The following is a 12,966-nucleotide window of genomic DNA, read 5'->3' as shown; positions in this document are numbered from 1 at the left end:
GTGGAGGGGTGGTGCTGTGAGGAGGAAGGGGGTTGGTAGGGTGGAGGGGTGGTGCTGTGAGGAGGAAGGGGGTTGGTAGGGGGTGCTGTGAGGAGGAATGGGGTTGGTAGGGGTGCTGTGAGGAGGAAGGGGGTTGGTAGGGGGTGCTGTGAGGAGGAAGGGGGTTGGTAGGGGGTGCTGTGAGGAGGAAGGGGTTGGTAGGGGGTGCTGTGAGGAGGAAGGGGGTTGGTAGGGGGTGCTGTGAGGAGGAAGGGGGTTGGTAGGGGGTGCTGTGAGGAGGAAGGGGGTTGGTAGGGGGTGCTTTGAGGGGAAGGGGGTTGGTAGGGGGTGCTGTGAGGAGGAAGGGGGTTGGTAGGGGGTGCTGTGAGGAGGAAGGGGGTTGGTAGGGGGTGCTGTGAGGAGGAAGGGGGTTGGTAGGGGGTGCTGTGCGGAGGAAGGGGGTTGGTAGGGGGTGCTGTGGGAGGAAATGGGGTTGGTAGGGGGTGCTGTGAGGAGGAATGGGGTTGGTAGGGGGGTGCTGTGAGGAGGAAGGGGGTTGGTAGGGGGTGCTGTGAGGAGGAAGGGGGTTGGTAGGGGGTGCTGTGAGGAGGAAGGGGGTTGGTAGGGGGTGCTGTGAGGAGGAAGGGGGGTGGTAGGGTGCAGGGGTGGTGCTGTGAGGAGGAAGGGGGTTGGTAGGGTGGAGGGGTGGTGCTGTGAGGAGGAAGGGGGTTGGTAGGGTGGAGGGGTGGTGCTGTGAGGAGGAAGGGGGTTGGTAGGGTGGAGGGGTGGTGCTGTGAGGAGGAAGGGGGTTGGTAGGGTGGAGGGGTGGTGCTGTGAGGAGGAAGGGGGTTGGTAGGGTGGAGGGGTGGTGCTGTGAGGAGGAAGGGGGTTGGTAGGGTGGAGGGGTGGTGCTGTGAGGAGGAAGGGGGTTGGTAGGGTGGAGGGGTGGTGCTGTGAGGAGGAAGGGGGTTGGTAGGGGTGATGGTGGTGGTGCTGTGAGGAGGAAGGGGGTTGGTAGGGGTGGTGGTGGTGGTTGAAAACAGGACACAGCCTGAGAGTTCAGAGCTGTCCAGTCATATAGCTCAGTGTGATTCCATATGGACGTAGTGCTCTCTGATTAACTATGATCTCTCCATGGTGGTAGGGGGCACCCTTTCACTTAGAAGTTAATGGGCTCCCCTGGAGTTGAAACCCATTAGTTATGGATTCCATGAGCTTGTCTCGATTCTCTTGATGTTCACACACAGTTAATCATCTATGGACGTCTTATCTCTCCACTGCGATAGCATAGCAAGTTACCGGCCTATACACTTAAAAGTGCTGCAATAATTTGGAACACTAATTTAGGCCTACATGCAATACACTTTAGTAAAATTATTTTGTTGGGAGAATTCAAAAAAATTTTGTTGGGAGATTTCAACATTGTTTTGGGATTTTGACTCTCTTCCATCCTCTTCCCACCTCCTCTCTCTCCCTGTCCTCCTCTCGCTCCCTGTCCTCCTCTCGCTCCCTGTCCTCCTCTCGCTCCCTGTCCTCCTCTGTCTCCTAATACCAGTCATTATTATTACAGGTGAAGTCCCTGTCCTCCTCTCTCTCCTAATACCAGTCATTATTAATATTATTACAGGTGAAGTCCCCGTCCCTGGCGGTACTGAGTGATGACTCCAGCAGGACCCTGACCTCCTCTGACTTTGACCTCCGCTCTGGTCTGACCCCTGACCCCAGAGTGGAGGGGCTGCTGCACTTCAGTAACCATGACGACCTGGACAGGTTCAACCAGGAAGCCCGGCAGGGGAACCGCCACCCTGAGCTGTTTGCCCTGTACCCACCCGCCGACGAGGTGAGAGAGGGACACACACACATATAAATACAGTCAATCCTTCTGTGCATGCTTGACTTGAATTGAGTGGCTGGACCCATGACATTTCTTTGGTATTCCAGGATGATGCAGTGGAGATCCGGCCCATTCCTGACTGTCCCAAAGAGCACATGGGAGACCGGATCATCATCCGGTGTCAGGCCATCAAGTATGGGAATTACACTACCTTTCATGGAAGGAAAATAGCTGTACCTGTATGTGAGAATCAACATGTTGTGTGGGACAGGGTGGCAGAGAGAGGGAAGGTGTGTCGCCCACAGAAAGTTGGTGTGAGAAGGAGAAGATTATCTCACAATATGAATGATGGGGAAATGTTCCCAACATTTAGCCTGTTTTTGTCTGCTACTGCAACTGACAGACCATTGTTAAGTTGGAGACCATTCTGTTTGCTCTGAACCATAGCCTTTAGCCTGGGAGCTCTGCAGTACAGTGGTTGTTACCTTTCCTTTAGACCACCACTTTCTGTGGGACACGTTCCCTTTCTCTCCCTCTCTTACACACTTTCTGTGAGACACGTTCCCTTTCTCTCCCTCTCTTACACACTTTCTGTGAGACACGTTCCCTTTCTCTCCCTCTCTAACACACTTTCTGTGAGACACGTTCCCTTTCTCTCCCTCTCTAACACACTTTCTGTGAGACACGTTCCCTTTCTCTCCCTCTCTAACACACTTTCTGTGAGACACGTTCCCTTTCTCTCCCTCTCTAACACACTTTCTGTGGGCTAGTATCTCTCTGTCTGTCTCTCTCATTCTCTCTCTCGCTGTCTCTCTCTGTTCTCTCTCTCTCTCTTTCTCTCTCTCTGTTCTCTCTCTCTCTCTCTTTCTGCTTCTCCCACACCGTAAAGTTGCCAAAGGTTTCAGCTAAGTTCTTCATCATCTCTAAGCATTGTTTTGGCAGCTGCCTGTCCCAAATTTCAGTTGGGCTTATCACTCGATTGGCTCAGTTCCAAGTCTCAATGCTATGAGAGTGCATGCACCCACAATCCATGTTTCTGTTGAGTATCCTGAGTTGATAAATAGAATCAAATCAAATGTATTCGCCGCATACACAATTGCAGCAAAATGCTTATGTGCTTTCTCAATCAACAATGCAGAACTTTATAGAATAGATAAAAGTTCATTATACGTCAGGCTTATTGACAATGTTTGCTGGCTGGTCGACACACTGCTGTGAAATGACAGGCTGATATATTTTCTCCCCTGTCCTCCATAGGTTTGAGATTGACATTGAACCACTATTTGCTACCCTGGCTCTGTACGACCTGAGAGAGAAGAAAAAGGTACAGTAGGGGTTTCCTTCTGAAGGGTTTTTACAGTGCTGTATACTTTGGCCCACTGTGTGTTATAAGGTCACGAAGAATAGCATTGCCTTCATGTTGTTGAAGCTTGAAGGTGTTGAGGTTAATGCGTGTTAAGGACAAGACACACCATAGCGAACGTCGGCCGTGCGCAGTAGATCACGCGCTGGTTGTCGGCCAACAGTTGCGATTCAACATGTACGATAGTCAGGAAATGTTCTAATCAGTTCGTCGGCAAGGTTTGCTTTATCTTTTTTTGGTGATCTCATGACCAGTGTGTCAGGTTTGTGTTGCTGGTCAGTGAAGTGATGGATCAGTGGGATATCCGAAGACTTTAGCCACAGTAGACAGAACGTTCGGAAGCCCTGGGACTGAGAGGCTTTTCCAGTCGACCAAGCATAGCCGTGTTCATACAACCAACCCATCTGATTCACACTACTCTCCTATCCAAACACAGTTCTGTTAGCCAAAACTAGTAGCATGTGTGTTATGGACTTGCACAGCTGGATGGTTTTAGGATTCGATTTAGCGTTTTAAGGTTGAAGGGCACCACGTTTGGATTTGAGCCGCTGACCTTTTGGTGGTCTGGCCACACTGCATCCTGGTTGGGCAGTCTCAAAGTGCTAGTCTTTTTGTACTGCCTTTCCCTTTATTATATACTGCATCTCCTGCATGGCGAGGGAACCAGATGATGCTCTTCTCCATAATATCAATAAGGCACAATGTTATTGTGGAGGTTAACACAACATCCTCTTTATTGAATTGATTAGAGGAGGAGGCAGATGGGCCTGACAAAGGCACCATGTTGTAGGCCCATGAAACATCCCCTAGTCATGGACCAGGACGACATACTGTCCAGCCTTTTGAACTTATTACACTTGACATGACTCAATCTGGAACAGAGGGGTTTGGTGACTGAGGTTCTTTCTCTGTCTCCCTCTGTCTCGCTCTCTCTGTCTCGGTCTCTGTCTCTCTCTTGGTCTGTCCCTCCCTGTCTGTCTGTCTCTCTATTTCTATCTTTCTCTTTACCGTTTCTCTGCAGTGAAATGCAGTGTTGTAATGCGGTTTTGATTTCACATCTGGGAAATATGCAGCAGATGTTGATATAGTTCACTGGAAACATTTCTCTAATCCTGTCCTGCCTGACTGACAGATGGTCACAGTACACACTACCAAAACAACAGGTATATGAAAGATTATTACAGCGAAGATGGTTGTGATTATTAGGCCAACCGTGGTGTGTGTATTGTAGGCCTACAGTAGAATATGATCATACTGATCGTGGTGCGTCCAGGGGATTGGGAGGTTTATGCCAGATGTTTAGAACACAGCCAGCAATCATCAGCTGTGCTGTGTTTCATCAAAATGAATATGAAGTCCTGTGGAACTCTTGGCTTTTAAAGTTAATACACTGCAATGCAATCACTATGTAGACCACATTAACTGTTGACATTTGAAGTGTTGTCCCAAATATATGTACGCACGCGCACGCGCACGCGCACACGCACACGCACACGCACACGCACACGCACACACACACACACACACAACACATTTGGAACTGTCACACTCTTCTGCCTGCTTCAGATGAAAGTTGAGTGATACCGAGGAAGAAATCCATGCTGTGTTATGTTGTGCTTGCAGCAGCATCAGTCCTGCTATGAAGTGTTAACGACTGTTGTAGAAGACTCATAATGTGACATGTGGAATGAGGTTGTTGTAAATGGGTTTGTAATGGGACCTAACATGACACTCACGGCGTACAGGGTCACCGTAGGGTCATCCTCTTCTCAGGACACAGTCACAAGGGAGGAGCCGGAGAAACAGAGGCTCTTTCTCAATTTGTCTTTCCTAAATTTGTTGCACCCGCTCTCCTTGCCTTCTTCTCTGAGTGTATTAGACGAAAAGATCCTATGTCCATCCCCTTAAAATGTTTTCCTCTAAAACGAGAAGGAGGTAGGTGATAAGAGAGGACGTGAGGAATTGAGGAAATGTAAGAAATGGACGTCCCTTAAAGACGTTACATTCACTGAAAATACTTTGTGAGATCTCTGCCTGGGACAGTTAGCATGTCACATCTATGACAGTGTTATGTAGGCTGTATGCTGTATGATGATGATGACTACAGGTAAAGTGTTACGAAACATTCAATAATGACACTGCCGAGATAAATAATATATTTTGCATTCATAAGGACCCTTACAGAAAAGTGTTCCATAACTTTGTATCCAGAATACCACAGAAATGTTGTGTGGTCATTCCTAGAGCCAGACTACTGTCTGTGTGGTAGTACAGTAGGGCCAGAGTACTGTCTGTGTGGTTTTACAGTAGGGCCAGACTACTGTCTGTGTGGTATTGCAGTAGGGCCAGAGTACTGTCTGTGTGGTTTTACAGTAGGGCCAGACGACTGTCTGTGTGGTATTGCAGTAGTGCCAGAGTACTGTCTGTGTGGTAGTACAGTAGGGCCAGAGTACTATTACAGTAGAGCCAGAGTACTGTCTGTGTGGTATTACAGTAGACCCAGAGTACTGTCTGTGTGGTATTACAGTAAGGCCAGAGTACTGTCTGTGTGGTATTACAGTAGGGCCAGAGTACTGTCTGTGGTATTACAGTAGAGCCAGAGTACTGTCTGTGTGGTAGTACAGTAGGGCCAGACTACTGTCTGTGTGGTAGTACAGTAGGGCCAGACTACTGTCTGTGTGGTTGTACAGTAGGGCAAGACTACTGTCTGTGTGGTAGTACAGTAAGGCCAGAGTACTGTCTGTGTGGTATTACAGTAGGGCCAGAGTACTGTCTGTGGTATTACAGTAGGGCCAGACTACTGTCTGTGTGGTAGTACAGTAGGGCCAGACTACTGTCTGTGTGGTAGTACAGTAGGGCCAGACTACTGTCTGTGTGGTTGTACAGTAGGGCAAGACTACTGTCTGTGTGGTAGTACAGTAGGGCCAGACTACTGTCTGTGCGGTATTACAGTAGGGCCAGACTACTGTCTGTGTGGTATTACAGTAGACCCAGAGTACTGTCTGTGTGGTATTACAGTAGGGCCAGAGTACTGTCTGTGTGGTATTACAGTAGGGCCAGAGTACTGTCTGTGGTATTACAGTAGGGCCAGAGTACTATTACAGTAGAGCCAGAGTACTGTCTGTGTGGTATTACAGTAGACCCAGAGTACTGTCTGTGTGGTATTACAGTAAGGCCAGAGTACTGTCTGTGTGGTATTACAGTAGGGCCAGAGTACTGTCTGTGGTATTACAGTAGAGCCAGAGTACTGTCTGTGTGGTAGTACAGTAGGGCCAGACTACTGTCTGTGTGGTAGTACAGTAGGGCCAGACTACTGTCTGTGTGGTAGTACAGTAGGGCCAGACTACTGTCTGTGTGGTTGTACAGTAGGGCCAGACTACTGTCTGTGTGGTAGTACAGTAGGGCCAGACTACTGTCTGTGTGGTAGTACAGTAGTGCCAGACTACTGTCTGTGTGGTAGTACAGCAGGGCCAGACTACTGTCTGTGTGGTAGTACAGTAGGGCCAGACTACTGTCTGTGTGGTTTTACAGTAGGGCCAGAGGACTGTCTGTGTGGTAGTACAGTAGTGCCAGACTACTGTCTGTGTGGTTTTACAGTAGGGCCAGAGGACTGTCTGTGTGGTAGCACAGTAGGGCCAGACTACTGTCTGTGATTTTTCAGTAGGGCCAGAATACTGTCTGTGTGGTAGTACAGTAGGGCCAGACTACTGTCTTTGTGATGGTGATTTAGAGTAGAGCTCTCAGCTGGGTGAGGGAATGGGTTAAACAGTACTCTGTATGGCGACCAGTCTCTAATATAACACAGGTCAGAAGCCTGTCGGACACAAACCAGCTGGAACATCGGATGAGGAATAAGGCCTGTGTCCCTATACTAATTCCTATTCTGGAATTAGTTCATTAGGGCACCCCATAGCGAAATGTTTTGCAACGGAAATTGTAAATGAGCTTTTCTTATTGGACAAGTTCAGGTTGTCTCTCCACTATTTCTGTCAATTTCTTTCCAGTTGGTGCCTCAACAGCCATATTATCTACCATGAGATGAATGGACACTCATGTAATCCACCACTGAGATGAACTCTAACGCTGACCCTCTCTGTTTGACTTCCTCAGATATCCGAGAACTTCTACTGTGATCTGAACTCAGACCAGTTTAAAGGGTTCCTGAAACCCCACACGCCACAGACCGACCACTCCACCCTCTCCCGAGCAGCCATCTTCTCCATCACCTACCCCTCCCCAGACATCTACCTGGTCATCAAGGTAAGATACCCAGCCATCTTCTCCATCACCTACCCCTCCCCAGACATCTACCTGGTCATCAAGGTAAGATACCCAGCCATCTTCTCCATCACCTACCCCTCCCCAGACATCTACCTGGTCATCAAGGTAAGATACCCAGCCATCTTCTCCATCACATACCCCTCCCCAGACATCTACCTGGTCATCAAGGTAAGATACCCAGCCATCTTCTCCATCACCTACCCCTCCCCAGACATCTACCTGGTCATCAAGGTAAGATACCCAGCCATCTTCTCCATCAGATACCCCTCCCCAGACATCTACCTGGTCATCAAGGTAAGATACCCAGCCATCTTCTCCATCACCTACCCCTCCCCAGACATCTACCTGGTCATCAAGGTAAGATACCCAGCCATCTTCTCCATCAGATACCCCTCCCCAGACATCTACCTGGTCATCAAGGTAAGATACCCAGCCATCTTCTCCATCACCTACCCCTCCCCAGACATCTACCTGGTCATCAAGGTAAGATACCCAGCCATCTTCTCCATCACCTACCCCTCCCCAGACATCTACCTGGTCATCAAGGTAAGATACCCAGCCATCTTCTCCATCACCTACCCCTCCCCAGACATCTACCTGGTCATCAAGGTAAGATACCCAGCCATCTTCTCCATCACATACCCCTCCCCAGACATCTACCTGGTCATCAAGGTAAGATACCCAGCCATCTTCTCCATCACATACCCCTCCCCAGACATCTACCTGGTCATCAAGGTAAGATACCCAGCCATCTTCTCCATCAGATACCCCTCCCCAGACATCTACCTGGTCATCAAGGTAAGATACCCAGCCATCTTCTCCATCACCTACCCCTCCCCAGACATCTACCTGGTCATCAAGGTAAGATACCCAGCCATCTTCTCCATCACATACCCCTCCCCAGACATCTACCTGGTCATCAAGGTAAGATACCCAGCCATCTTCTCCATCAGATACCCCTCCCCAGACATCTTCCTGGTCATCAAGGTAAGATACCCAGCCATCTTCTCCATCACATACCCCTCCCCAGACATCTACCTAGTCATCAAGGTAAGATACCCAGCCATCTTCTCCATCACCTACCCCTCCCCAGACATCTACCTGGTCATCAAGGTAAGATACCCAGCCATCTTCTCCATCACCTACCCCTCCCCAGACATCTACCTGGTCATCAAGGTAAGATACCCAGCCATCTTCTCCATCACCTACCCCTCCCCAGACATCTACCTGGTCATCAAGGTAAGATACCCATCTCATCTACCTACAGTATCTACAGTACATGCTCGTTCAGGTGATACACACGTCTGTAGGGCACCTACAGTATCTACAGTACATGCTCGTTCAGGTGATACACACGTCTGTAGGGCACCTACAGTATCTACAGTACATGCTCGTTCAGGTGATACACACGTCTGTAGGGCACCTACAGTATCTACAGTACATGCTCGTTCAGGTGATACGCACGTCTGTAGGACACCTACAGTATCTACAGTACATGCTCGTTCAGGTGATACACGCGTCTGTAGGACACCTACAGTATCTACAGTACATGCTCGTTCAGGTGATACACGCGTCTGTAGGGCACCTACAGTATCTACAGTACATGCTCGTTCAGGTGATACACACATCTGTAGGACACCTACAGTATCTACAGTACATGCTCGTTCAGGTGATACACGCGTCTGTAGGACACCTACAGTATCTACAGTACATGCTCGTTCAGGTGATACGCACGTCTGTAGGACACCTACAGTATCTACAGTTCATGCTCGTTCAGGTGATACGCATGTCTGTAGGGCACCTACAGTATCTACAGTACATGCTCGTTCAGGTGATACGCACGTCTGTAGGACACCTACAGTATCTACAGTACATGCTCGTTCAGGTGATACGCGCGTCTGTAGGGCACCTACAGTATCTACAGTACATGCTCGTTCAGGTGATACACGCGTCTGTAGGACACCTACAGTATCTACAGTACATGCTCGTTCAGGTGATACACGCGTCTGTAGGACACCTACAGTATCTACAGTACATGCTCGTTCAGGTGATACGCACGTCTGTAGGACACCTACAGTATCTACAGTACATGCTCGTTCAGGTGATACGCGCGTCTGTAGGACACCTACAGTATCTACAGTACATGCTCGTTCAGGTGATACGCACGTCTGTAGGACACCTACAGTATCTACAGTACATGCTCGTTCAGGTGATACACGCGTCTGTAGGACACCTACAGTATCTACAGTACATGCTCGTTCAGGTGATACGCACGTCTGTAGGACACCTACAGTATCTACAGTACATGCTCGTTCAGGTGATACGCGCGTCTGTAGGACACCTACAGTATCTACAGTACATGCTCGTTCAGGTGATACACACGTCTGTAGGGCACCTACAGTATCTACAGTACATGCTCGTTCAGGTGATACGCACGTCTGTAGGGCACCTACAGTATCTACAGTACATGCTCGTTCAGGTGATACGCACGTCTGTAGGACACCTACAGTATCTACAGTACATGCTCGTTCAGGTGATACACGCGTCTGTAGGACACCTACAGTATCTACAGTACATGCTCGTTCAGGTGATACACGCGTCTGTAGGACACCTACAGTATCTACAGTACATGCTCGTTCAGGTGATACACGCGTCTGTAGGGCACCTACAGTATCTACAGTTCATGCTCGTTCAGGTGATACACACGTCTGTAGGGCACCTACAGTATCTACAGTTGCTGGTAATTACAGTAAACACTATAGAACTAAATATATGCCATTTTAATAGAGGCTTTTATCCAAAGTGACTTAACAGTAGTGTACTGCCTGCATACATTTCCATATGGTTGGCCCCAGCTGGAATTGAACCCACAGCCCTGATGTGTCTACCTCCTCACACATATTACATATGGTGCCCCTATCAATCTGTGGGTTAATATAGCATACAGTATGCAACTCTCCATAGATCCCTGTGTACAGTATTAACTGGACAGTGATGTACCTCTGTGTCCTGGCTGTGTTTCAGAGTGATGTACCTCTGTGTCCTGGCTGTGTTTCAGAGTGATGTACCTCTGTGTCCTGGCTGTGTTTCAGTGATGCACCTCTGTGTCCTGGCTGTGTTTCAGAGTGATGCACCTCTGTGTCCTGGCTGTGTTTCAGAGTGATGTACCTCTGTGTCCTGGCTGTGTTTCAGAGTGATGTACCTCTGTGTCCTGGCTGTGTTTCAGTGATGCACCTCTGTGTCCTGGCTGTGTTTCAGAGTGATGCACCTCTGTGTCCTGGCTGTGTTTCAGAGTGATGTACCTCTGTGTCCTGGCTGTGTTTCAGAGTGATGTACCTCTGTGTCCTGGCTGTGTTTCAGAGTGATGTACCTCTGTGTCCTGGCTGTGTTTCAGAGTGATGTACCTCTGTGTCCTGGCTGTGTTTCAGAGTGATGTACCTCTGTGTCCTGGCTGTGTTTCAGATAGAGAAGGTGCTGCAGCAGGGAGAGATCAGTGACTGTGCGGAACCATACATGGTCATGAAGGAGACTGACTCAGCAAAGGTAGAGTGCCATGAGGACACCACACACACACACACACACACACACACACACACACACAGCTATAGGTTGTAATTGTGGTTCTGTGTGGTTCCCTGGGTCAGAACAAGGAGAAGCTGGAGAAGCTACGTAATCAGTCTGAGATGTTCTGTCAGAGACTTGGTCGCTACCGCATGCCCTTTGCCTGGGCTACAGTCAACATCATGAACGTCATCAGCACCGCCACACTGGACCGAGACACCACCGACTCTGACAGCATCAACGGTGTGTGTGTGTGTTTGTGTGTGCGTGTGCGTGCGTGATAAGCTGGTTAGCGAAACGTGTACTGCCTGAGCCCAAGGCTTGTTTAATCTTACTTTACTTTTCTGTACCTGACTTGACTGACCTCTCCTCCCCTATCCAGGTAAATCCAGCAGTCTGGAAAAGAGAGGTCAGTTGCCCAGGAGGAACTCGGAGAGGTTCGGTACCATGGAAGACCAGTGTAACATGTCTGCCTTCAAACCTGCTACCATCACCATCAGCACCTTCTGCAAGCAGGTCTGAACACATGCAGAGAAAACAACACGCTGTACAATATAAACATCGATCCCGTGACATAAGCATCGCTAAGCTCAGAGAATGTCTTAGACAGAGAATGCTTGACCTTGTGGGTATCACCTCGAGATAAGGCATTCTTTCATTCCACACATAATCCACAGAGCAGACACCAGATAAGACCTGGCCAGGTATCATATAGACATACCATACATTCTCCATACTTGCCATCACACTGCAAGGGTGCATTTTTCCATCCTACTAGCAACTGTGGATAAGCCCAAGAGTTGGTCTCATAACAACACTTAGAGTTGCACTGCTCAATACCTTCCTATGAAGTTGATGGAAAAGAGGAAAGATGTCTGCTGTGCAACACTACAAATTCACAATGTTTCATTCTGAGGTGTTCAGAGACATTAAATCACTGTATCTTGTACACATGAACACAAAGACATGTTCATTTGACTAAACTGGACCCTGCTTTATTTAAGGAAGGGGACCGTCTGAGTGATGAGGACTTGTTTAAGTTCCTGGCAGACATCAAGAAGTTCTCATCCCTGCAGAGAAGAATTAAAACCATACCAGGTGATCCACTATTCAACCACACAGCAAGACCTGGCTGTCTGCGTGTCCTGTTTCATTCTGTTAAACCCAACAACAAGTGTCTGTTTTATCTGGGTTTCATGCATTTAAAATAGCTGAATGAGCTATACTGAATAATTCAGAATCAATTGCTTATAGTGGTGAAAACCTGTGGGACTGAAAAACTTTCTTATATTTACCTACTTTGGAATAATTCTGAATGAACATAGTTTCAGACTGTATTTGACTTATTTTTGACTTGGTCTATTTTAGGTACAATAAAACTGGATGTGACCCCGGTCCATGACAACCCAGTGGCCTGTCTGTCTACTGAGCTGATCCCAGTCAAACCACTGGCTGAGAAGAACGTCCGACCTGTCAAAGAGGTGTTGGAGTTCCCCTCCAGCGAGGTCTATGTTCCACACAGCACTTACAGGTGAGCACACACACGTGTCGATGCATACCACACACAGACTGCACAAAAGCATTTACAGCTTAGTACACTCACTGAATTCTCCTGAAACCACTTTTTGAATATTGCATATTCTGCAAATTCTCCTCAAAGCTTTAGAGTTTCAGACCGCATGGATTTACCATAGCACATAGCTTCAAGCAGTGTAAACAGGTCTGCCAGGTTCATGACTTACTACCCCATACCAGTGTATTATCTGTCTCCATGCTAAGCACCATGTACACATGTCCCTTCACGTATTTAACACAGCAGATACTATAGCTTCAGGCCTTCTATTTTCCATCAATGTCGTGAACAGGTTTGCTGGGACTTCTACAACCAGTCTGACCTGACACAACCCCCAATGCTGTCAACACTTCACTCTTTCCTCCTCACTGCTCG

The 12,966-nt window shown here is 48.3% G+C and overlaps 1 protein-coding gene across 6 annotated transcripts in view; it reads left to right on the top strand.

The window, feature by feature from the left end:
- The window catches only part of LOC115200406 (dedicator of cytokinesis protein 8), an 85,856-nt gene that overhangs the window by 36,374 nt on the left and 36,516 nt on the right, over positions 1-12,966 (top strand). For 4 of the 6 annotated variants that reach the window (XM_029763463.1, XM_029763462.1, XM_029763464.1 and 1 more), the window contains 9 exons: positions 1,607-1,819; positions 1,921-2,006; positions 3,071-3,137; positions 7,287-8,696; positions 10,920-11,000; positions 11,102-11,261; positions 11,401-11,534; positions 12,023-12,116; positions 12,387-12,549. In XM_029763463.1, the coding sequence (XP_029619323.1) occupies positions 1,607-1,819; positions 1,921-2,006; positions 3,071-3,137; positions 7,287-8,696; positions 10,920-11,000; positions 11,102-11,261; positions 11,401-11,534; positions 12,023-12,116; positions 12,387-12,549 (2,408 nt within the window). The remainder of the gene's footprint in view (positions 1-1,606; positions 1,820-1,920; positions 2,007-3,070; positions 3,138-7,286; positions 8,697-10,919; positions 11,001-11,101; positions 11,262-11,400; positions 11,535-12,022; positions 12,117-12,386; positions 12,550-12,966) is intronic. The other 2 variants (XM_029763467.1, XM_029763466.1) reach the window with 1 other exon arrangement.

This window comes from Salmo trutta, chromosome 9 (assembly GCF_901001165.1).
Source record: "Salmo trutta chromosome 9, fSalTru1.1, whole genome shotgun sequence".
NCBI classification, from domain to species: domain Eukaryota; kingdom Metazoa; phylum Chordata; class Actinopteri; order Salmoniformes; family Salmonidae; genus Salmo; species Salmo trutta.
Note: the sequence above shows the minus strand (reverse complement) of the source record. Positions and strands in the feature narration are given on the sequence as shown.